Source organism: Rhinoraja longicauda, chromosome 3 (assembly GCF_053455715.1).
Source record: "Rhinoraja longicauda isolate Sanriku21f chromosome 3, sRhiLon1.1, whole genome shotgun sequence".
Taxonomy (NCBI): Eukaryota; Metazoa; Chordata; class Chondrichthyes; order Rajiformes; family Arhynchobatidae; genus Rhinoraja; species Rhinoraja longicauda.
Genome location: NC_135955.1, coordinates 14,063,350 through 14,088,694, shown reverse-complemented (window position 1 = coordinate 14,088,694; position 25,345 = coordinate 14,063,350). Strand labels below are relative to the sequence as shown.

Sequence of the window (25,345 nt, the reverse complement as noted above, 5' to 3'; positions counted from 1 at the left end):
GAGAATAAAAAACAATACAGATTACAACAACACTCATCAGAATTTAGTTTGTGATTAAAACTAAAAGGGACTTGCATTTGTCTGGTGCCCTTTTGAAACTCAGATGTTCCAAATGCACGTTGAAGCGTAGTTATGCTGTAGTTGGACTACTCGGTAACAGTCTGCTATCTATGGCCTTGTGAGGCCACAGAACTGTCCCAAATAATGCCTGGTTCCAGAGCTAGTACACAGCTTAGTACAATCCAATGGAATTGTCAGTCCAAGCATCTTTGCCTTTTTAAGCATGCAAGTTAACAAGGATACAGAGCTGAGATCCACGTGCTGGTTGATGCACTGACAAAGAAACAGGACAGGCTCCACATGGCCATCGCTATCGGAGTTCTCTGCGTGAAGTTAGAAAGTGACAACATTACCCAGTCCCTCACCATGGAAGACTGTCCAGTATTATGTAAGGTCTGAAACACCTGCAAAGAAAAGAACATAGAGAATAATTCTGTAATATGGATAATTCATAGAATTGTACAGCACAGAAGTAGCCCACTTTGTCCATGCCAACCGTGATGCTTGCTTCAAAAAGGCAGCATCATCAAGAACCCACACCATCCTAGCCATGCTCTCATTTCACACCTGCCATCGTGAGGAAGTATTAAAAATGTATGGTAGGGTAAATAAATCCCCAGGACCTGACGGGATCTATCTCAGGATGCCAAGGAAAGCGAAAGTGATTGCTGGGGCTCTAATGATGATAGTTCCGAGGGGCATTTTATTTTTCCATCTTCGGTTAAAAGACAAATTTTACTTATATTCCCACATCTTACATCCCGAGAACGATTGGGTCCCTGAGCGTATCTACCCTTTTCTAGCTACCCACTTGCTTCTAATATACTTATAAAGGTTTTAACATTCTCCTTAATCCGACTTGCCAAGGAAATTTCACAGGCCCTTTTTGACTTTAGCAAAATGGAATCATCATATGATAACTATGAGATAATTGTCTGCTTTACAGGCTTAATTTGTAAAATACACCATAATTCTCACTTGTTTGGTCACAAATTCAGACTTTTTATAAAAACAAACAGCTGACAGAACTCACTGGATCAGACAGCAGCTGTGGAGTGAAAAGGACTTCTCATGATTCGGGTCATGAATGATGGAGTAGAGGGAGATAGCTAGTAAAAAGTGGCGAGAGGAAGGGTTGGGGAAAGAACCGGCAAGCGATAGGTGGATCCAGGTAAGGGCAGGTTGATTGGTAGACAAGTGAGGCGAGGGTGGGAAGAGTGGAGATAGTAACCAAGGCTGGAGGTGAGAAGTGGAGAAGACAAAACCATGCAACTGGTGGAATATGAATAGAAAGGAAGGTGGGGAATGAAATGTAGAAACTGGAGGGGGAAGGATGGTGGACAAAGGGGAATGGGGGGGGGGGGGAATGTGAGAGGAAAGGAAAATGGTGACCCAGATTAAGGAGGGATGGGTGATAGGTCGGTGGAGGAGGAGAAAGTAACTGGGTGACAGGGGTAGGGGGGGTAACTAGAAATCCCTCCACAGATGCTGCCTGGTCCGCTGTTCCCCTGCAGTTTGTGTTTTGCTCAGGATTCCAGCATCTGCAGTTTCTTGTATCTCCAGGCTTTTGATAATTGCTTTTAATCAATCTATGATTTACACATTTATATTATAATTGATTGCTAGAAAAGGACTCAAGAGAATAAAATCAAAGAAATAGGATATGCTGATAGAATTACACATTAGTGTGGGTGGTGGCTCCCGAAACAGAACACTGGCATAGGCTGGTTGGACAAAATGACTGCAAGCTCCATGTAGTAAGTAGTAGTAAAATACCTTGTAAACGACCGTGGCCATGAATTGTGGATAGGGCTGTTGATTAGAAATAAATTCTCCTATTACTTTGTTCATCACATCTTGAGGTGGAAAGAAGTCGTCGAGGAACTGTGGCAGGATCCGTGCCACCACCCGCGCCTCACAGGGGAAACCCCTCCGAATCCTAGCCAACAAACGACAGAGAAAATCATTTGACTTTGGAAAGTAACAAGCAACTTAAATTTAAATTATTCTTAAATATTCTAAAAGCATCTGGTGCCTTCAAAGCAGCACAAGCAATTAGGACCCACAAGGATTGTACTTAAATTAGCAAGTATAGTGTTTTTAAAAAGCATAATTTCAATTTATATTGAACATTTGCACTGGACTCCTATTTCAAAGGCCAACTGCCCTCGGTCTAAGTTGCATACAACAGTACAGGTAGACAGGATATCTTCATCAGGAGTGGAGACAGATACTCCTCTCACATTTAAGAAGCATCGAGACAAGCACTTGAAAAGCATCGGCTCGGAAGGCTATGAATGCAGGTTAGAATGACAAGTGTAGTTAAGTTCAATAGTGAGCAAGGACTAGGCGGGTTAAAGGGCCAGTTTCTATTCTGGGCAATGCTTTGTAGAAGAACTTTGTGTCTGGCAAAGAATATCAATGCCAGACACATTTCCTCCCAATGGGCACAGGAGCCTGGTGTGTCATTGGCTTACCCACTTCCACCTGCTGTGTGTCCTGGGCTCGATCAATTTCTGAGCCATCAGAAAAAGAAACAAAATAAAATCAGGAAATTTGTACCTATTGGAAATAAACTTGTGCTTTGCATTTGCGAGTCTGTGCAATAACTGACATACTGGTGAGAAGTTGCTAAATGCAAGACTGCATCTTGATTATCATCTGAATTCTGAAACACTTGATAAACAAAGACATTTGAATACTTACTTTAGGTTTTTATTCCATTAAGTACCAAATACCATTCTGAACAGTCATGTTTTTCAATCAAAATGAAGTGACTTCTGTCCATTTCCAACATTAATTGTAAGAAGGAGAATCACAGAAGTCTTCACACTTCAACCTCATCATTTTCATATTTACTGAGTTTGGTACCGAATGTTACAACTCATGAAGTGCCACAATTCCCACTAACAAAGGGTCTCTGCCCCTGACAGAACACTAATATTATTTTCCTTTGGATGAATGATCCATTTAATCTAGAAAACTCTTCTGCATTGTCCACTGTTCAATAGCCAACTCTGCATGGCAGGCACCCAGCAGCTACACACAGCCTGGTATGTTTACTCAGCCAACCTACTCAGACCTCAGTACTCCCGAAACTGAAAACCACCAATTAGTTCCAAGCAATCCCCAAAATGGCATTAAGAAAGGTGCAAATTAGAGCGGTGCACTGGGGGCAAAACTGCTTCATTCCCACAATTTGCACAACACAAAAAGGACACAAAGTGCTGGAGTAACTTAGCAGGTCGAGCAGCATCTCTGGAGAACATGGACGGGCAGCATCTCTGGAGAACATGGACGGGCAGCATCTCTGGAGAACATGGATGGGCATCTCTGGAGAACATGTTTCTCTGGAGCAACATTTTAGGTTGGGATTGAAGAAGAGTCCCGACCCGAAACATCACCTATCCATGTTCTCCAGAAATAATGCCTGAACTGTTAAGGTGCTCCAGAATTTTGTGCCATTTTTTTTGTAAACCAGCATCTGCACTTCCCTGTCTACACTCAGCAGAACACCAGCTACAGATCATGACTCAGAGCCTTTTAGTAATCTGCCCACTTCAATGTGGAAGCAGCAGTTCATCTTGTGCTCCTCTGGGTGGGGATGCTCAGTTTATATTGTTTTATGTTATTGTACAGAATTAAGGAGCCCATGTGTTTACTAAACGTCAGTGGGGAATTAAAGCTGGAAACACATCTAATTGTTACCCTCCACTGCTTGTTGCGACTTAAAAGAAAAAAAATCAATAGACGTCAAAATGTGGTGAGGCTGGCTTGGGAAATTCTCAAGTCATTACCGACTGGATCATGAAAGGAACAATGAAAGGATGATGAAAGGAAGTCTGTATGCTGGTTTAGTCCACAAGTTAAGACTTCTCTGCAAACTGTCAGGAACAATATTCTCACCTGTCGAAGAGAACAGAAACCCGCTCCATCGCTACAATGACAGACTCGCTATCAGGAGCCGTGGGGTCAGCATCCGAACTTCGATCGGGGCTGCTCTTTTCTTTGCCTGTTTATAGTACAAAAAGAAAATTAATGCCGCAGATAGTGTGTGAATAGCTCATTGTTTTAGTTGTAACATCTGCAACTCTGAACTGCTATTTTATACAATGTTATTCTGGATTTTCTTTCAACACATGTTAAGAGTTCTATTCCTTTAGAGATGGCAGGCATCAAATTGATTCGTCACCCTCTTGGTGATTATTTTTTGGATGATATAACAATCACCTATTGGGCAAGGATGGTGAGGGTAAAAGATTCCCTTTACAGGTGGGTTTTAAAATATTCTGCCAATTTTCAAGGGATTTTTTTTTTTTACTAAGTAACAGCTTCACTTCTCGTATAGATGACAACTGTAGAACATAGAAAGAGCCCATTTACCCTATCAGTCCCAATTATTCCCAATCATAACTTTTCCAACAAACATGCAAGCTTTTCCTTTTCAGTCAAATATTTAATCCTTTTTGAAAGCTACTGTTGTATCAGTTCTCTTCATCCAGATCACAACTACCCCGTTCCTCATCGTCTTCATGTCAACTATCTTTAACCTGTCTCGTGGTCACCATCCATCCTGACAGTGAAGGCAGTTCTTTTTTTTGAACAGTAGAAAGGTTTGTGATTTTGAGCACCTTCACAGAAACCTTTCGTGAACTGCACTCGCCTTCAGAGATTTGAGCCAGCAAGCTCCACTCTGGAAACGTACCCACTGCATTACGTGCCAAAAGAAACAACTTTTACCTTTGAGCCAAAAGAAAAACATCCTGTTCAAGAAACCAATAAACACAAAAAATGTAGCATAACTCATTTGAGATTATTGGCCAAAGGTTTATCTTTCAGGAAACAACGTGTGATTGTGCCCTACCTGTGTACATACAGGTTAACATCAGACCCAGGGCAGCCATGGCCCTGTGTGGACTGTGCATGTTCAACCGGTCCACACTGAGTTTCACCAGGGCCTCTCCATCCAAACGTGAGAGCTGCTCCGAGAGAAGGAGTCGTTCCATTCCACGCAAGACGCAGTGATAGATTATGGAAGGGGTGGACTCCTCACTGCCAGAGACCATCACTCCGCACATCTAAAATTAAGCAACAAATCGTTACGTGGAAATCTATCGCTTTACCTGACACACAGACTATACAGACTATTCCCAAAGCACAATGGTTTCAAAATGAAGCACTTTTCTGTGTGTCTTTGGAATAATCAGTAACAACAACCGTTAGGCTATTGAACACTACGGATTCCAACTAAACTCCAAACTATAAACTGCCTTGATTGCACAAGGGTCCTGGGGCTTTTAAAAAATCTTTGCACTATATTGTTTATTTGTTTTTATGTAATGAACTTATTTTTGTTGTTTATTATGGTGTCTACCGAGTACTATATTTACATATCTGTTGTGCTGGGGCAAGTAAGATTTTCATTGTTTGGTTTTGGGACATAAGACACTCTTGATAAAACACTCTTGACTCACTTGAATAACAAAAATCAAATATAGTTACAACCAATCCTTTATGGAGATAATAATAGAAAGATGGGGCTGAAGCTGTTTCTTTGCCAAGATACGTCAGTTTCACTCTTACCTCTCAGCCACTAAATTGAGAATTTATGCCTACTACAGAGATTATAGTAAGTACAAGACTCCAAGCCAATCTACAGAGCTCGATTACCTTCTGCATAAACAACTTGGTTATCCAGGAACTCAAGTTGTCTAGGAACAAGTTGCAGGATTATTACACGCTACATTCATAAATCCTATCACTAGTTTTAACTCGTTCCTGCACTTAATCCTAAAATAGGGGGTTTCAACCATGATGTCTTCACCATGTAATGTGCAGTAAGTATAAGTACAAAAATCTGGCAGATACATGGGATTTTGTCCTCCCATAATCTAACATCAGGCCCATGCGATGCTCCTTGTGTGTTACCAAATATTTCTGGAGCAATTTCTGCTATCTGACTGTGTCAGAGAACGGGGTTTGATCCTGACTAAGGGTGCCGTCTGTACGTAGTTTGTACGTTCTCCCTGTAACCGCCTGGGTTTTCTGTTTCCTCCCACATCCCAAAGACGTGCAGGTTTGTAGGTTAATTGGCTTCTGTGAATTGCCTCTAGTGTGTAAGATGCAAAAGTGGGATAGTATAGAACAAGTGTATGGTAAATCGATGGTCGGTGTTGGCCCGGTGCGCCGAAAGGCCTGTTTCTGCGCTGCATCCATAAACTTTTTAAAAGTGCCTAAAATTAATGTATACTCAGGATTTCAAGCAACTAGTTCTTGATAGGAACCAAATGAGGTTGTGCTCCAGCAAGCATCAAAAAATAGGTTTTGTTCGAACAAGGCAAAAAAGTGACACTGGTCTTCGTAAGGCAAGAAATAAATCTAATAACAAGGAACTGCACACGCTCGTTTATACCAAAGTAAGATACAAAGTGCTGGAGTAACTCAGGTCAGGCAGCATCTCTGGAGAAAATGGATAGGAGACGTTTAGGGAACTGATCCTTTCTTCAGGCACATAAATAAATATAGAAATAAATCTGTGTGATTAAAGATGTATTCTACACACTACCTGATTATGGAAGGGAAGTGGAAATGCATGAGCAGCTAAGAAAATTGGTTTAAAAAATGCGTGACTAATTTCAACCACCAAAAAGCATGCAGCCATAAGAAATTAGATATTCAAATCAGATAATTAAGTACCTAACATGGATGTCGTGACAGGAAACAGAAGGGCATGCTGGTAATAGTGGCAATATTATAATAAGCTTTGAGATCATTGGGGAGGACTAATCCAGGATACTGGATTTCAAGGAACTGAGAACAGAATTAAAAGAATAAAATGAACAAAATTGACAAACGATGCAGAATGATGGTGGGAAAAATTTATCATGGTGTTCAGAACCTTGAAAAACCTATGTTGCTCAATGCAAAGAAACATTCAAACACTAATGATTGAACAACGTTGCAAGGAAAAGATTACGAGTAAGACACATAAAGGATGTACATGAACAGTAGGGATGGCATAGCAAGAGAGTTTACAACAGGGTAGAAATAAGAAAATATGACAAAAAGGGACTTTGAAATTAAATTATTCGGCAATAGAAAATAAAATTACAGTACAATATACTGGGACTAGTTAAAAGGAAAATCTTAGATTGAACTAGGATTATGATGGGCTGGTCAGAATTAAATCATAGATTAAGTATTAAGTACTGTTTAAGGATTTTCTGCAGGGACAGATGTTTCATATGAAGACGATTAGAAATGATACATCTGTGTTTGACTAAACAAAGCAAAAATATTAAAAAACAATCACAGTGAACATCAACAAGTCTGTGCTGTTCCATACACAGCCCGGCGGCTCACTTAACCCAATGTTATCAACCTCCTTCACAAAATAAAATGCTCACCCATCCATTGCCTGCAAACCAACTAAATATGGATGCATTTTTAAGGTAGAGCTTGTTAAAAATTCATGTTTTTAAATGTATAATGAGGGCAAGGAGTGTTAAGATCTGCAGAAACAAGGAACTGCAGATACTGGCTTACAAAAGAATACACAGAGTGCTGGAGTAACTCAGCCAGTCTGGCAGCATATTAAGAGAACATGGATAGGTAATGTTTTGGGTCAGGACCCTTCTGAAGATTCTCATTATGACTGCATGGATTGCCCCTGTGTGCTCCAGTTTCCTCCCATGTTCTGAAGACGTGCATTCTGGTAGGCTCTTTGGCTGCTGTAAATTGTGTAGGTGGGTGGTAGTATCTGGAGAGAGTTGAATGAGGGAGGTAGAGAATGACATGGGATTAGTGTAAAGATAGGGGCTTGATGGTCATCATGTCTCTGATGGGCTGAAAGGCCTATTTCATACCATATCTCTCCACAACTCTGTAATAGTACCTGTATTATGCCTGCAGTAAATTCATGCCCCACATCAAGCAGGTAGTTCTCAATCAGATAAAAGGCCGTTGCACACATCACCAACACATGCTGCTGATTGTGGATGTTGACACAGCTACAAAAGAAACAGATGAATATTAGCACAGCAAATGGCCAGGCGCTGTGTTTCCAGTGCACATGTTGTTTTGCATGCAGTGCACAATTCTTCACAGCAACAAAATATTAGTTGTTCCTCTGATACTTGCAATACTGTCACCGGGAAAGCATCTCAAATTCTCCTGCTATTGCCGCCAAGATGAAGAGTTAAGGTGAATAGAGGTTTGTCTATTCTCAAATTTAGGTGTAGTCTTGGCGTCCTGACCTGTTGTAACAATGCGATGGCCAGTGAGTGTGCCAAATCCACGACACAAGGGGAATGAATTAAAAGCACAAGCAGGTTGTATTGATTCACCAACAGATACATTAACCCAGTTGAAGCTATTTGCAGCAGTTTACCAAAATATAATGCATTTTATTAAATAAAAACAGGAAATCTTTCGAACACGGGTCTCCCCTGGTTAGCAAACTTTCATGACGATACTTTGCTCCAATGAAGGGTTTTATTTGATTTGATGCTGCTTCACGAAGATTTCATTTGCTATAAACTGAACACACCGGACATTGTCTTTCAAACACAGGTCTGCAAAACCAGTGACATTTAACATTTCTTCTGATTGTGTTAATGGGAAGGAGTAGGAGAAACAAACAAGTTATTTAAAATGAAAAGCATTTCAGCATCTGTGCTCTTTCATGGAGCTACAATGGCCGCTGGATGAATAACGTAAATCTCAGCCTGACAAAACAAGCGTGCTTAGTTTTCTATTTACTGCACCCTTACAGGGAGGAAGTTGAATGAGCTTCAAAGTTGTTTTCTTACCACCCATGGCGATTGGTATCCCTGGCAAAAAACTTAGGGTTCACGGCATATTCCACCACATAATGTTTCATATAAAAAAGGGCACTGAGGAACCTAACCCATTCTAACCAATGACAGAATGTGTAAGAAGGAACTGCAGATGTTAGTTTAAACCAAAGATAGACACAAAAAGCTGGAGTCTGAAGAAGGGTCTCAACCCAAAACATCACCCATTCCTTCTCTCCAGTGATGCTGCCTGACCTGCTGAGTTACTCCAGCGTACTGTGTCGAACCCATGACATTGTGTTGAACCGTCAGGGATGTCAGACAAGGGAGAAGAAATCGAAGTTTTGATTAAGTCAATAATCTTTTACCAAACTGCAAGAAACATCAACTCTCTCTCTCTCTCTCTCACCACAGATTCTATCTGGTCTATCTGAGCATTTTAATGATTTTCTGCTTTAGTTTCAGATTTCCACCATCCACACTATTTTGACATTATACTGGAAGTTAAAAATCAAAGTGTCTGACTTAGAAAATGTTTCTACATCAATGGTTGTAATGGGTTTGGGAATGTTCGAAAATTGTGAAATTTCAACTGCAATTTCTGTCTTTATATTATTTAAGACAACTAACCGAGCAAATTTTCCAATTAAACTAGGAAGCTATAATTACAGTATAGCTGTTTAAGGAATCTACAGAATGAATCAGTAAGGAAACATAGAATATTTTCCTTTGGGAAATGGCAAAACCCAAATAATGAGTTTCAAATTTCTTGTGGGAATTCTTGTAGATTTTTGGAAGTGAATACAACATTAGGCTGATTCACTGTCAGCAGAGGAAGATGACACTAGACTCCACAGCTTTCAAAGCTTTCCAGCACAAAGGTTTACTCATGCTGAGGACACAAAGTGCTGGAGTAACTCAGTGGGTCAAGTAGCAACTCTGGAGGACATGGATAGATTACGTTTCAGGTCGGTACCCTTCTTCAAACTGGAAACCTCTTCCCTCATGCTATGAATGGACCTACTGTGGAGCAACTAATGGCGACTGTTTCCTTTAACAAAAAGTCAATTATTATTGTCTGACACAACTATTCTCACATAAAGAAGGTAAGTGAGATGTACCCTAGTCGTTAAGCTAGGGTTAAAAGGGTGCAGGAAAGATTAATGAGGATGTTGCTAGGTCTCGAGGGCCACAGCTATAGGAAGAGGTTGAGCAGTCTAGGATTTTATTCCCTGGAGCGCCAGAGGATGAGGGGTGATCTTATAGAGGTGTACAAGATCATGAGTGGAACAGATAGGGTAAATGCACAATCTTTTACCCAGAGTAGGGGAATCGAGAACCAGAGGACATAGTTTTAAGGTGGCGTGGGAAGGGGGGGGGGGGGGGGGTTGGGGAAAGATTTTAGTTACTTGAGGAGCAACTTATTTATACACAAAGGGTGGTGGGTGTATGGAATGAGCTGCCGGAGGTGGTTGAGGCAGGTACTATCACAACGTTTAACAAATCTTTAGACAGGTACATGGATAGGGTAAGTTTAGAGGGATATGGGCCAAACATAGGTGGTACTAATGTAGGTGGGGCATGGTGGTCAGCGTGGGCAAGTTGGGTCAAAGGGCCTATTTCTACACTGCATGACTCAATGGTTCTAGTCCGACAAACTCTTTGCCCATTTCTAAACCTGAATACATGTCAGGTATAGACACTTATTCAAAGTAGGTCAAGTCACGGCAACCAAGAAAACAAGAACACACTTGTTCCCCCAAGCAGGTTTTTAAAAGTTAAATGTTCACTATTCCTTCAAAATTTCTCTGTATTATTGGTTCCAATCTGCAGCAATCTTTTGGTGCTCATTAGGAATTAATCTTTTTTTGTAAGTATACATTATTTTTCCTAAAATGGGTGAAAAAAAAACTGCAATGACAAAGTTACGACTAATAGTTTGAAAATATTTCAAGTATTTGGCTCAGAATGGAAGCACAAAATAACTGACGGCATTTCTCAATGATGGAAGTTCAATCCCCCCTACACCTTCTGGACACTTCACAGCCATCACACTTGGGAATGTTCTTACCCACAGTCCGAGGAAGCTTCCTTGATGCATTAAAGGAAGGCCATATGCAACCCACCCAATATTCAATAACAATTTGAACGCTCTCCCTTACTGTGCTATTCCACGCAGGTTGGACAACAAATAGTCACAGATGGTTGGGATGAGCTGCTTGGCTGTCTCATCCAACAGGTCACACTCCAGGATGTAGAGGATGCCGTGTAGTGCTCCTATCCGAGACGGCATGTGAGTGCTTCGCATGGTTGTCTCCAACAAGCGACTGATTGGCTCTGCGATGGCCTTGTCCTACAAAACACAAACGGCGTTTCATTCAGTTTAAAGACTCACTGGGTCTGCGCCGAGCAGCGATCACCCGTTCACACTAGTTCAATGCTATCCCGCATCCTACACACTCGGGACAATTTACAGAAGCCAATTAACCTGCAAACCTGCACGTCTTTAGAGATGAAGTGCGGAAACAGAACTTTTGGCCCACCGAGTCCGCGCTGACCAGCAATCCCCACACATTAACACTAACCCACGCACACCAGGGACAACGTACAATTTTACCAAAGCCAATTAGCCTATAAACCTGTACGTCTTTGGAGTGTGGGAGAAACACCTGGAGAAAACCCACATGTTCATGGGGAGAATGTACAAACTCCGTACATACAACACCTGTAGTCAGGATTGAACCTGGGTCTCGAGTGCTGTGAGGCAGTAACTCAACTGCTGCGCCAACGTGCCGCCCCTTTGAAGGACTGGGGTGCCGGCTTACCCCACGACTGAATCTTTATAACCATCAATTCTGATGGCACAAATATCCCACTTTCCTCAATGCAACTTGGCGAAACCAACAAATTTCACATCATTGGAGCCAGATGTGTGAAGAAAACCTGTGCTTGACATGAACAAACTACCCCCTGTGCATAATTATGCACAAATGGGCCGTATACAAGTAAGCATGGATATAAGGTAGTGCATTGTAGACAGAATCCTGGGGGTGAGTTTAAGATACTTTACTATAGACTTCCTGCAATGGACTTTCCTACAAACGTCCCAGTTTTCGATTCCGAGATTCTTTTTCCCTTTCCCTTACCATGCCCAGAACGGCCGCTGCTTTGCAGATGGCGGGTACCAGATACTGATTTAGAATCTCGTCTTCCGCTGGATGGATCTTCTGAAGCTCCGTCAAAGTGTTGTACATCATCTCAAACTGTGTCCTCTCGGTAAACAAATCCGAGACTGCCAAAAGCTGCAATTGAAAGGCACAGTTCAATGCGAGTGGGAGAAATCTTTCTGAAGGGAGGAATTATCTTTAGTTTGGATTATTGTGTGTACTGAGGGACAGTGAAAAGCTCTTTTGTCGTATGTTATCCATTCAGCGATCAGCCAAAACATTATGACACAGGCAAAGTGAATGACATTGATTATCTTGTTAAAATGGCACCTGTCAAGGGGTGAGATATATTAGGCAGCAGTTCTAGAAGTTGATGTGTTGGATGCAGGAGAAATGGGCAGGAGTGAAGACCTGAGCGACTTTGACAAGGGCCAAATTGTTATGACCAGACGACTGGGTCAGAGCATCTCTGAAACACCAAGGCTTGTGGGCAGCAGTGGTGAGTATCTACCAACAGTGGTCCGAGGAGGAACAAACCACAAACCGGTGACAGGGTGTTGGGCGCCCAAGGCTCATCGATGCGCGAGGGCAACAAAGGCTATCCCGTCTGGTCCGAACCACAGAAGGTCTACTGTGGCACAAGTCATAGAAAATTTTAATGGTGGTCACGGGAGGAATATGTCACAATACACAGTGCAACGTGCTGCGTATGGGGCTGCACACGGAGGACCAACAGCATATTAGGCAGGTGGTCATAATGTTTTGGCTGATCGGTGTACACGAATGTGTTGGAGGATCTCAGTGGGTCAGGCAGCTCCTGAAGAAGGAAACGGACAGACGATGTTTCAGAGCAGGACCCTTCTTCAAACTGGTCACGACCCGAAACGTCGTCCATCTATTTCCTTCCACAAATGCTGCCTGATCCACCGTGTTTCTCCAACAGCTGCAGTCTCTTATGTCTCTAAATAGACACTTATATCAGGCTGCTACTGAAACATACAATAGAAGGAAAAAGAAAAAGATGGTAAAAATGAAGACAAGGACATAAGGAAATAATAAGCATGGGCAGAGTCTACACCTTGACAAGAAAGAGGTACGTACTAAATATGATAGAAATGAGTATCAAACTGATACAAGTTGTTGTTCTATGTCCTACAATGGACGGATAAATTAATTGTGTAGGAAACTCACTGGAATAGTTGCATGAATCCCAATATAGGACGTAGAACATCCACTTGCATTTACACATTTAATTTAATACAGCAAAATATTCCTAGATGCAGGGTTACCAGATAAAAATCACACACTGAGCCACTTAAGAAGATATTAGTACTGAGGGCCAACGATAATGAATGTAGTCCTCAAGGAGATTCTGGAGGAGGAGAGGGGGAGGTAAATATCTTATTGGCATTAGAAATGCAAGACCTGCAAATGCTAGAATCTGGTACAAAACAATAAACTGTTGGAATGATTCAGCAGGTCCGGCAACATCTGTAGAGGCTAAGGGAGGGTCAACATTTCGGGTGGAGGGAAGGTCATGAGACTCTTGGACAAGAGAACAGAATTAGGCCATTCTGCCCAGAGATTACTCCGCCATTCAATCATGGCTGATCTACTTTTCCCTCTCAACCCCATTCTCCTGTCTTCTCCCAGTAGCCTTTGACACCCTTACAAATCGAGAATATAGCTATCTCTGCTTTAAAAATACCCAGTGACTTGGCTGCCACAGCCGTGTGTGACAATGAATTCCAGATTCACCACCCTCTGGCTAAGAAATTCCTCCTCATTTCCATTCTGAAGGTACATCCTTTTATTCTGAGGCTGTGCCCTCTGGTCCTAGACTCTCCCACTCGTGGAAACATCCTCTCCACGTCCACTCTTTCTAGGTCTTTCATTATCCGGTAGGTTTCAACGAGATCCCCCCTCATCCTTCTGAACTCCCAGCGAGTACCAGCCTTGAGACTTAAAATGCTCCTCATACGTTAACACAGTTATCCCCAGGATCATTCTCATGACTTTTCTTCTGCTGGTGATGACAGGACTATAGAATTCTTGGTTGCGAGGTTACAGAAATTCTTTCTAAAAAAATGAGGGGTCTGTGGAATGAGGTGGGTGAAGGAGACAGAGATACAATATAATGCCTGCTTCAGTTTGTTGCCCGATGGAGGTCGAACACTCACCGATCTCACCACCTCGCTGACCAGAACGACAGGGGTTTTCTTGCCAGAGTTTACAGGGAGGATCCACTGACTGTAGAGTTCCAGCAGAAACTGAGAACAGGAATGAATGTCAACTCCAGCTCGATGCTTCCTGGAAATAAATTGCTGCAGGCATCAGAAGTTGTCCAATAGGCTGGAAACAAAACACCCGCAGAACAACAGACAGTAGGGAACCTGTGTGATTGTCAATGCAATACTTGAGGGTCATTTGAGAAGACGGCAGGGGAAGAGAAAAGACATTCTGGCCTTCCATCACAGTGAGGAGGAGACTCACTGTGATGGATGGTTCTTTTTTGTTTTGTGTTGGTTTGTGGTTGTGTGTGTTATTGCTTATTTTTATTGCTCTTATTGTTGGACTGTGGGTAATGGAATCTCACCCAAAAGACATTTTTGGATGACAATAAAGGCTATTCTGATTCTGATTTCAACTCAAGGCCTTTCAACTTCAATGTTTTACAGTGGCCCACCCCTTCAACAACCAAGGGCACAGTTCTGAAAGGCAGAAGTTTTAGTTTAGTTTATTATTACACATGATAATAATAAACTGAACTAAACAAAACTTCTGTCTTTCAGAACTGTGCCCTGAGTTGATGAATCACTGAAATGCAATGCTGCCTCGCTGAGGCTCGCTGAGTTACTCCAGCACTTTGTGTCTTTTTCAGATTGAAAATCTCCACAGGTGGCTGAAAGTAAAATTTTATTTGACAATGCCCTTGTAAAGCACTTTGGTATGTTTTAGAACTTTCAAAGCATTTTGAAATAAAAACAGAAAATGCTGGAAAAACTCAGCAAGCTCAGGTAGCATCTTTGGATAGAGAAATTTCCAGAATTTGCTGCTTTTATTGCAGATTTCCAGAGCATTTAGGAAGAGCAATAGAAGAATCATCTTAAAGGCTTACTGCGTCCAAACTAACCATGTCGTCTTGTGCATCCATGGTAACAGAGAGATGAGTCAGGGTTATCAACAGCTAAGTATAGGGAGAATCAAATTTTCCTCTAAACCTCCATGTGGTGTGGCATTACGCCATTTAAACCAGAATATGCCCGGTCTCTGCTGAACATGCAGTTCTCAGCAGCCAGCTAACACTGGACCATGTTCTCTGGATTCAGCAAGTACTCTTTCGACTTTAGAAATACAGTGCGGAAACAGGCCCTTTGGCCCACCGAGTCTGTGCCGATTAGCGTTCACCCGTACACTAGCACTATCCTACACACTAGACAGTTTATAATAGCGTTCACCCGTACACTAGCACTATCCTACACACTAGACAGTTTATAATAGCGTTCACCCGTACACTAGCACTATCCTACACACTACACAGTTTATAATAGCGTTCACCCGTACACTAGCACTATCCTACACACTACAGACAGTTTATAATTTTACCAAAGCCAATTAACCGACAAACCTTCATGTCTTTGGAATATGGGAGGACACCTGGAGAAAATCCACCCGGTCGCAGGGAGAATGTACAAACTCTGTGCAGACAGCACCCATAGTTGGGATTGAACCGGGGTCTCTGGTGCTGCAAGGCAGCAACTCTACCGCTGCGCCACTGTGTCACCCCAAGGCACCAATCAGAATTTGACCATAGTGTCCAAGGCCACCAGCATAGTCAAGGACGCGTCTCTTCTCCTCTGTCCCATCAGGCAAGAGGTGCAGGTGTGAAAACACATACATAGAAACATAGAAAATAGGTGCTGGAGCAGGGCATTTAGCCCTTCAAGCCAGCACCGCCATTCATTGCGATCATGGCTGATCACCTACAATCAGTAACTTGTGCCTGCCTTCTCCCCATGCACCTTAATTCCACTAGCCCCTGGAGCTCTCTCTAACTCTCTTTTAAATTCATCCAGTAAATTGGCCTCCACTGCCCTCTGTGGCAGAGAATTCCACAAATTCACAACTCTCTGGGTGAAAAAGTTTCTTCTCACCTCAGTTTTTAATGGCCTCCCCTTTATTCTTAGACTGTGTCCCCTGGTTCTGGATTAATGGATCGTTTCTTCCCCGCTGTTATCAGGGAACTGAACCATCCTCTCAACAATTAGTCCTGACCTCCCATCTACTTCATTGGAGACCCTCGGACTATCTTTAATCAGACTCTACTAGGCTAAATGTTATTCCCTTTATCCTGGGTATTTATTCACAAAATGCTGGAGTAACTCAGCAGGTCAGGCAGCATCTCAACAAAAAGATTTACACTGTACCTCAGTGCACGTGGCAATAAACAAACTAACTAAAGTCCTAGCCTGCCCAACCTCACCCTATGGCTCAGGCCTCGAGTCCCCTGCTCCTACTTTGCTGTGTTCAGTGTTTTTCCGTCTTGATGCACAGTGGGAGATGGAAGACCTGACTGCTGCTGCTGCTTGCTGGGCGGCATCTCCAACACAAAACATTCTCGATTCAAGTTTCACTTGAGACACTGGCCGCAATGCAGGGGGACTGGGGGTAGCATTTTTCATTGAACCCAAGTCCCATCCACTCTGAGGTGGGGATAAATGGCAATGGCACTGTTCGGAATATGGAAATTATCGTTGAGTCCTGGCCATTACTTAAACACTCATCATCTGGTCATCATTTTGTTAGCTTGTGGGAGCTTGCTGTGTGGAAAGTGACTGCCATAATTTGTATACAGTAAATCCTGGTTATTACCTCTTTCTAATTGATTTTAGTTCATAGCGGACGGTCTCCTTAAAAACACAGGCTGCTCGTTACACTGAGGAGGCCATTGAAAGGGGCAAGGCACTGAAAGGGGCAAACAGTCACTCTGAGAGACAGTCACACTTAACTCTATTAAACAATGTAACTAACAGCCTCAAGTATTTTCAGCTTGCAATTACAAAAATATTTTATTTATTAACAGCTTTATATTTGAAAACAACTCATTGTTTCAGGGAATGACTGCTAGGTGGTTGGAGAAAATCTCTTAGTCAGTTATAGCAAACATAGAAAATAGGTGCAGGAGTAGGTCATTCGGCCCTTCGAGCCATCACCGCCATTCAATATGATCATGGCAATATGATCATCCAAAATCCCATTCCGGCTTTCTCCCCATATCCCTTGATTCTCTTAGCCTTAAGAGCTAAGTCGAACTCTCTTTTGAAAACAATCGGCAATAAAGGACACCATCCCACCCCCTCCATGGTCCATAATATTGTATTCAAACATAACACCACTTTAAAGTGCTTGTGGAAAACACAAAGTTGCTGTAGAAACTCAGCGGGTCTGGCAGCATCTGAGGTGGACATGAATAGGTGACTTTTTGGGTCAGGACACTTCTTCAGGCCCGAAACATCACCAATCCATTTCCTCCACAGATGCTGCCTAACCCGCAGAGTTCCTCTAACACTTTGCGTTTTGCTCAAGATTCCAGCATCTGCAGTTCCTTGTGGCTTCAGTGTACTTCCTTGGTTCTAAAATACTTAGGGGGCATTAGCAGAGTTATATAAGAGCAGGGCCTTTCTTCTTTCTTCTGCTCTAGTTGTACAGAGACGGCTCAGTTTGACAAACTGCTTGAAGCAAGTTCAGGGCGACAAACAGAGTGGTGAGAAGAACAATCCTCGACTGACCTGGAATTAACTGGTGAAGTGGGCGGCGAGGATGCAACAGGCACATCGCTCTCATCTTCTTCATCTTCATCCCATTCCTCTTCCCTCAAGGGGGTTATGTTGTTTCCCAACCAAACGGAGTGAATGGAGACCTGAACACAATGGACAGACAACTTCACAGACACACCTTCTACAGAATGAGAACAGTATTGCATGGGCCTCAATGGGATCCCCAGTTACGGGAGCCTCTGCTGAAAGCCTTGCAGTGGTGAAAGCTTTACCGGCTTTCGCCAAACGTGTACATAACGCAAACCCCCCCCCCCCACCTACCTCACTATGGTCCTTACACATTTTTTAAAATCTGCACTTTCGTTGCAATTATAACATTAGGTGGGGTAGATGCTGGAATCAATTATAAAAGACGAAATTGCTGAGCATTTGGATAGCAGTAACAGGATCATTCCGAGTCAGCATGGATTTACGAAGGGGAAATCATGCTTGACAAATCTACTGGAATTTTTTGAGGATGTAACTAGGAAAATTGACAGGGGAGAGTCAGTGGATGTGGTGTACCTCGACTTTCAGAAAGCCTTCGACAAGGTCCCACATAGGAGATTAGTGGGCAAAATTAGAGCACATGGTATTGGGGGTAGGGTACTGACATGGATAGAAAATTGGTTGACAGACAGAAAGCAAAGAGTGGGGATAAATGGGTCCCTTTCGGAATGGCAGGCAGTGACCAGTGGGGTTCCGCAAGGTTCGGTGCTGGGACCCCAGCTATTTACAATATACATTAATGACTTAGATGAAGGGATTAAAAGTACCATTAGCAAATTTGCAGATGATACTAAGCTGGGGGGTAGTGTGAATTGTGAGGAAGATGCAATAAGGCTGCAGGGTGACTTGGACAGGATGTGTGAGTGGGCGGATACATGGCAGATGCAGTTTAATGTAGATAAGTGTGAGGTTATTCACTTTGGAAGTAAGAATAGAAAGGCAGATTATTATCTGAATGGTGTCAAGTTAGGAAGAGAGGATGTTCAACGAGATCTGGGTGTCCTAGTGCATCAGTCACTGAAAGGAAGCATGCAGGTACAGCAGGCAGTGAAGAAAGCCAATGGAATGTTGGCCTTCATAACAAGAGGAGTTGAGTATAGGAGCAAAGAGGTCCTTCTACAGTTGTACCGGGCCCTGGTGAGACCACACCTGGAGTACTGTGTGCAGTTTTGGTCTCCAAATTTGAGGAAGGATATTCTTGCTATTGAGGGCGTGCAGCGTAGGTTCACTAGGTTAATTCCCGGAATGGCGGGACTGTCGTATGTTGAAAGGCTGGAGCAATTAGGCTTGTATACACTGGAATTTAGAAGGATGAGGGGGGATCTTATTGAAACATATAAGATAATTAGGGGATTGGACACATTAGAGGCAGGAAACATGTTCCCAATGTTGGGGAGTCCAGAACAAGGGGCCACAGTTTAAGAATAAGGGGTAGGACATTTAGAACGGAGATGAGGAAGAACTTTTTCAGTCAGAGAGTGGTGAAGGTGTGGAATTCTCTGCCTCAGAAGGCAGTGGAGGCCAGTTCGTTGGATGCTTTCAAGAGAGAGCTGGATAGAGCTCTTAAGGATAGCGGAGTGAGGGGGTATGGGGAGAAGGCAGGAACGGGGTACTGATTGAGAGTGATCAGCCATGATCGCATTGAATGGCGGTGCTGGCTCGAAGGGCTGAATGGCCTACTCCTGCACCTATTGTCTATTGTCTATTGTCTATTACAGTGCTGTAGTACAATACTCAGCACTCCGGTATTTTTTTCTCTGCACTCCCTGTTATACTTGTGTATTGTACTCACTTGCAATTTGATTTGACTTATCAGTCAAAATCAGTTTTTCACTGTGTCTGGGTACACGTAACAATAAGCAGCTGATACACACATAATGGAGGTGTCAGGCAAGTTAAACATCGAGGGAATTGCAGCTGAGCTACAACTGCCAAACTAATTCAACTAAGGATTAAGGATTCAACTAAGGATTTCACCTTGTATTTCCTTGTGACATGGAGGCCAATCAGCCTGTCGGTTCTCAAAGCTATCCCATTAGTATCACTACCCCTGCTTGTTTTTTTTGGTGAGAGGGCACTGGAGCATGGTGACTCTTGGCGTTCACAAGATGATCTCCTCTCATCCACTACAATCATTCCACTCTTAAATCTCTATTCACTCTGGCACTAACTTTGTACTTATGTATTGCTCGATTGTACTCACTTACAGTGTGATTTGACTGGACGGCACACAAACAGTTCTGTATCTCTATGTACGTGACAATAAGAAACCAATAAACTAATTTCCCTCAAATGCTCATCAACTCCAGTCTGATTTCCTTCTAACACTAAACACCTTCTAACACTAAACTGTAGCATCCAATTAACTCAACAGCCCGTTTTTAGGTTGTGGGAGGAACCCACACAGGCACAGGGAGAATACGCAAACTTCACAGACAGCGCTGGAGGTCAGGATTGATGCTGGGTCTTTGGTAATTGCAGAATCTCAGCTGGTATGACAAGAGAGGGCTTGGAAAGTTCAGACCCTCTGTATGACCCAACCTCCTGAATGTAAACATTATTGACAAAGGGCTGGGGTGGGAGATGGGGATTCAAATTAATGTTCAGCTGTGTAATTTCTCACTCGATTACCTTTACTTTAGAGATACAGCGCGGAAACAGGCACTTCGGCCCACCGAGTCCGCGCCAACAAGTGATCATCCCGTGCACTAACACTATCCTACACACTAGGGACAATTTACAATTTTAACGAAGCCAAACAACCTACAAACCTGCACATCTTTGGAGTGTGGGAGGAAACCAGAAGGAAACCCACATGGTCACAGGGAAAACATACAAACTCCATATAGACAGCAACTGCAGTCAGGATCAAACCCGGATCTCTGGCGCTGTAAGGCAACAGCTCAACTGCTGCGCCACTGTGCTGCCTTAACCTGTGGACAATAAGCAACAAACATGATGATACATTACCTGCCCCAGTTTATAATCCATATTCCCCATTTCCCGCTCTGTGTTTATCTGCAGCAGCAGTTTTTCATGTCTTATCAGGACACCTAGATTTAATGAAACAAAAACCAAAAAAGGATTATAAACAGGGTCACTAATGTATTTATATAATTAATCGTCAAAAGCAAAGCAGCAAGAAAGTCAATCAGGGATAGCGAAAAAAGGGACTGTAGATGCCAGTTTTCTATAAGTTACAAAGTGCTGGAGTAACTCAGCAGGTCAGGCAGCATCTCTGGAAGAAAGGTTCCAACCTGAAACGTCACCCATCCTTTTTCTCGAGATGCTGCCTGGCCCACTGAATTACTCCAGCACTTTGTGTCTATCTCTGGAAAACATGGATCGGTGACGTTTTGTGTCGGGACCTTTCTTCACGTCTGAAGAAGGGTCCTGATCCAAATCGTCACCTATCCATGCTCCCCGGAGATGCTGCCTGACCCACTGAGTTACTAAACACTTATATTGTTTACAAAACAGAGCCACATAAATGTTCACAACCAGCAGAGTCAGGCAAATAAGGTTCAGATATGCAAATAAAACTCGGGACCAAAGCTAGTATAGAGAGTCAGAACTTTTTTTGCCCAGAGTGAAATGTCAAAGATTAGAGGGCATAGTTTTAAGATCAGAGGGGGGAGAATGTTTAACGGAGATGTAAGGAGCAAGTTTCTTACAGGAAGTGGTGAATGCCTGAAACATGCTGCTAGATGCGGTGATAGGGGCAGATACGACAGAGATGTTTAAGAGGCCTTTAGATAGGTTCATGGATATGTAGGGAATGGAGGGATAAGATCACATGCATGCAGAGGTGATTTGTTAAACTTGCATCACGTTTGGCACGGTCATTGTGAGCCAAAAGACCTGCTCCTGTGCTGTATTGTTCCGCCTTCTGTGTTTTAACTGACCAGGCAGCCAGTTGCATGTTACACCAGGGACATACCTGACGTTGAATTGGAGAGAGGTGGCACAGGGTCCCAGGCTTGGTAAGGATACTGCGAAACAATGTTGTCCCTTTTTGATACCATAGCTTGGATTTCTCGTTCCACTATTCCCCGGATGGCACTCAGTTTTCTTCCAAACCTGTGAAGAGTTATTGTCAAAGTCTCAGCACAACCACAATTTCAACGAGGAAGTAACTGCAGGCGTGGCTCACAGCCTGTCTAAAACCCTATTACTGTACAAATATAGGAGGAATGGTTACTGATCCCCATACACTTGTCTTTTACCCAGGGTGGGGGAATGAAGAACTGGAGAACATAGGTTTAAGGCGAGAGGGGAAAGATTTAATAGAAACCTGAGGGGCAACTTTTTCACAGGGGGTGGTCGGTACAGGGAACGAGCTGCCAGAGGAGGCAGTTGAGGCAGGTTCAACAACATTTAAAAGACACTTGTTCAGGTACATTGATAGGAAAGGTTTAGAGAGATAAAGGTTTAGAGGAGGGGGATTAAACAGTCACCAGGGGTCTACATATAATAACACATCATTATTTAAATAAGTAAAGCTATATGAACATATAAGGGTGTATGAGTATTTTTGTATTAATATCTGATACTTGATAAATATTGATTAGGGAATGGGGGTAGGATTAAATAAGTTCACACTTCTTCCTACTCCTTTTCGCACATGTTATGTAATGGATGAAATTCCTTGTATTTCTTCTGTTTTTTTGTTTATTTTGTTTTTTAATTGATGTCTTTTAACATGTTCGAAATAAAATAAAATGAAATGAAATGAAATGATACAGACTAATGTGGGCAAATTTGACTAGCTTAGATGGGGCAACTTGATTGGCATGGATGATCGACCCGAAGGGCCTGTTTCAGTGCTGTTTATGAGATTCATAAGATTTAAGATTAGTTTACTGGAATCATGACTTTGTTAGTCTGGATCGCTGCATCCAGTGTCAAATTCTGTCTGATAACATATGGGAAGTAGTTGAAGGCATTTTACCTTCTTAAACATGGTTTGAAAAAACATTTTCTTTATGTTAATTGACTGAATTAATAATTGGCACGGTACTTTTAGTTGAGAGATACAGCGTAGCAACAAGCCCTTCCGCCCACTGAGTCCACGCCAACCGGCGATCCCCGCACACTAACACTATCATACACACCAAGGACAATTTACAAATTTAGCACGCCAATTTACTTACAAACCTGTACATCTTTGGAGTGAAGCGGGAAACCGGAGTAAGCCCACGCATGTCACGGGGAGAACATACAAACTCCATACAGACAGCACCCAAGGTCAGGATCGAACCCGGGTCACTGGTGCTGTAAGGCAGCAACTCGACCGCTGCACCACCCCTATTCGTAGAGATTCTGCTACAGGCTAGATCTCGGACTACAGAGCTAAAGACGAGTGAGTGTCACCCCAGTCACTCCCTCTTTCCCCCTCTCCCATCAAAGAGTATAGAAATATCAGGGACAGTTTATTCCCAGCTGTTATCAGGCAACTAAACCATCCTATCAACAATTAGAAAGCAGTCCTGACCTACGGTCTGCCACATTGGAGACTGTCGGACTATCTTTAATCGGACTTTACTGGCCTTTATCTTGTACTCAACGTTATTCCCTTATCACGTTCCTGTGCACTGCGGATGGCTCAATTGTAATCACGTATAGTCTTTCCGCTGACTGGCTAGCACGCAACAAAAACTTTTCACTGTACCTCGATAAACGTGACAATAAACTAAACTTAACTAGGTACGCATGTGTTGTACGACTGACCTGGTATCCAGAGCCTTGAGATCTTTATTACGGGGCTGATGTTCAAAACAGCTTGTGGCTGGATTCCCTGCCACTGGAATTGACATAGCACTTAGCACCAACGATGTTATTGCTTGCACGGCAAGGATATTGATCTGGGTTCTCTCTGTATCCTCCTTAGTTAGGAATATGACAAAAGAAAATGTATGTAACAAAGAAAAAAGGGATCAGATGGAACAAAACAAAATTCAAATAACAGAAATATTTGCAAAGATATGCGTAAGGCAAGTTGATCAGAGTTCACAGGAAGCCATTCGATCCCTCGAACAACCTCCACTTTTTAGCCTTTAACGATACAGCATGGAAACAGGCCCTTCGGCCCACCAACCACCAATCACCCGTACACCAACTCTATCCTACACATTAGGGGCAATTTACAATTTTTACATAAGCCAATTAACCTGCAAACCTGTACGTCTTTGGAATGTGGGGCCAAACTGGAGCATGTGGTGAAAACTCACACGGTCACAGGGAGAACGTACAAACTCCATACAGACAGCACTCGGAGCCAGGATCAAACCCAGGTCTCTGGTGCTGTCAAGGCAGCAACTCTACCGCTGCGCCACTGTGCCACCCAATTAGATCATGGACAACCCCTATCTTAATGTTATCTATCTGCCCTGCTTTGCAACACTTATCCCCCATTCCCAATGAAAATTCATCTGAATGTTGAAATTTGCACGCAATTCTCTCCAATTTGGATACGTACTTGAATAGGAAAGGTTTAGAGGGTTATGGGCCAGGTGCAGACAAGCTTGGTTAACAACTTGGTGGGCCTAAACGAGTTGGGCTGAAGGGCAATTTCTATGAAGGGCCTCCTTGGCCATCTGTGGCAATGAATTGCACAGATTCATTACCCTCTGACTAAAGAAATTCCTCCTCAGTCTGAAGAATTGTCTCAACCTGAAACGTCACCCATTGAAGTTTTACAAAACTCATTGAGTCTGGGAAGATACCAATGAAGTGGAAAACTGTAAATATACCTCATTCAAGAAGGGAAGAGAGACAAAATATGGGAAATCATAGGCCTGTAAACTTAACGTCCGTTGTTGGGAAGATGCTCAAGTCTACAATCTACTCCCTAGCGTTTGAGGCCCTCTGAGGGGGTGCTGTGAACTGTTTATGTATGTGCTGTTATGTTTGTGTGCCATTGTATGTTCGTTCTTAGTACCTGAACTGATGTACAGCACTTTGGTCAACGTGGGTTGTTGTTAAATGCACTATACAAATAAAATTGACTTGACTTGACACATCTCTTTGGTGCCCCTCTATTCCCGCCCATTTGACCATACCTCTTGTGGGACCTCTTCTTCCTGATCGATCACTAGAGGCTGAGTCACGAGAACACCAAGAAGGGTTGCCCAGGTTTCTTCAAACTGAGTGCGACTGGTCCACCCTGAAACGGAAAGAACCAATGGTAAATTACGGCTTTATTCCTTGGAACGCTGGAAGACGAGGGGTGATCTCATGGAGGTGCACACAATCATGAGAGGAATAGATCGGGTAAATGGACAGTGTCTCTTGCCCAGAGAAGGAGAATCGAGAACCAGAGGACATAGGATCAAGGTGAGGGGTGAAAGATTTAATGGGAACCTGAGGGGTAACTTTTTTTACATCAGGGTGGTAGGTGTATGGAACAAGCTGCCGGAGGAGGTTGTTGAGGCAGGTACTATCGCATCTTTTAAGGAGCAGATACATGGATAGGGTAAGTTGAGAGGGATTTGGGCCA

At 42.9% G+C, this 25,345-nt stretch overlaps 1 protein-coding gene across 7 annotated transcripts in view; it reads right to left on the bottom strand.

Annotated features, from left to right (window-relative positions):
- Nucleotides 1-25,345, bottom strand: part of htt (huntingtin) — a 206,899-nt gene that overhangs the window by 8,037 nt on the left and 173,517 nt on the right. For all 7 annotated transcript variants that reach the window (XM_078432031.1, XM_078432037.1, XM_078432053.1 and 4 more), the window contains 13 exons: nucleotides 24,909-25,012; nucleotides 23,578-23,732; nucleotides 21,788-21,927; nucleotides 20,818-20,900; nucleotides 17,812-17,942; nucleotides 14,203-14,332; nucleotides 12,002-12,157; nucleotides 11,018-11,208; nucleotides 7,955-8,069; nucleotides 4,925-5,138; nucleotides 3,967-4,072; nucleotides 1,837-1,999; nucleotides 304-464 (listed from right to left, as the gene is read on the bottom strand). In XM_078432031.1, coding sequence (XP_078288157.1) covers nucleotides 304-464; nucleotides 1,837-1,999; nucleotides 3,967-4,072; nucleotides 4,925-5,138; nucleotides 7,955-8,069; nucleotides 11,018-11,208; nucleotides 12,002-12,157; nucleotides 14,203-14,332; nucleotides 17,812-17,942; nucleotides 20,818-20,900; nucleotides 21,788-21,927; nucleotides 23,578-23,732; nucleotides 24,909-25,012 — 1,849 coding nt within the window. The remainder of the gene's footprint in view (nucleotides 1-303; nucleotides 465-1,836; nucleotides 2,000-3,966; nucleotides 4,073-4,924; nucleotides 5,139-7,954; nucleotides 8,070-11,017; nucleotides 11,209-12,001; nucleotides 12,158-14,202; nucleotides 14,333-17,811; nucleotides 17,943-20,817; nucleotides 20,901-21,787; nucleotides 21,928-23,577; nucleotides 23,733-24,908; nucleotides 25,013-25,345) is intronic.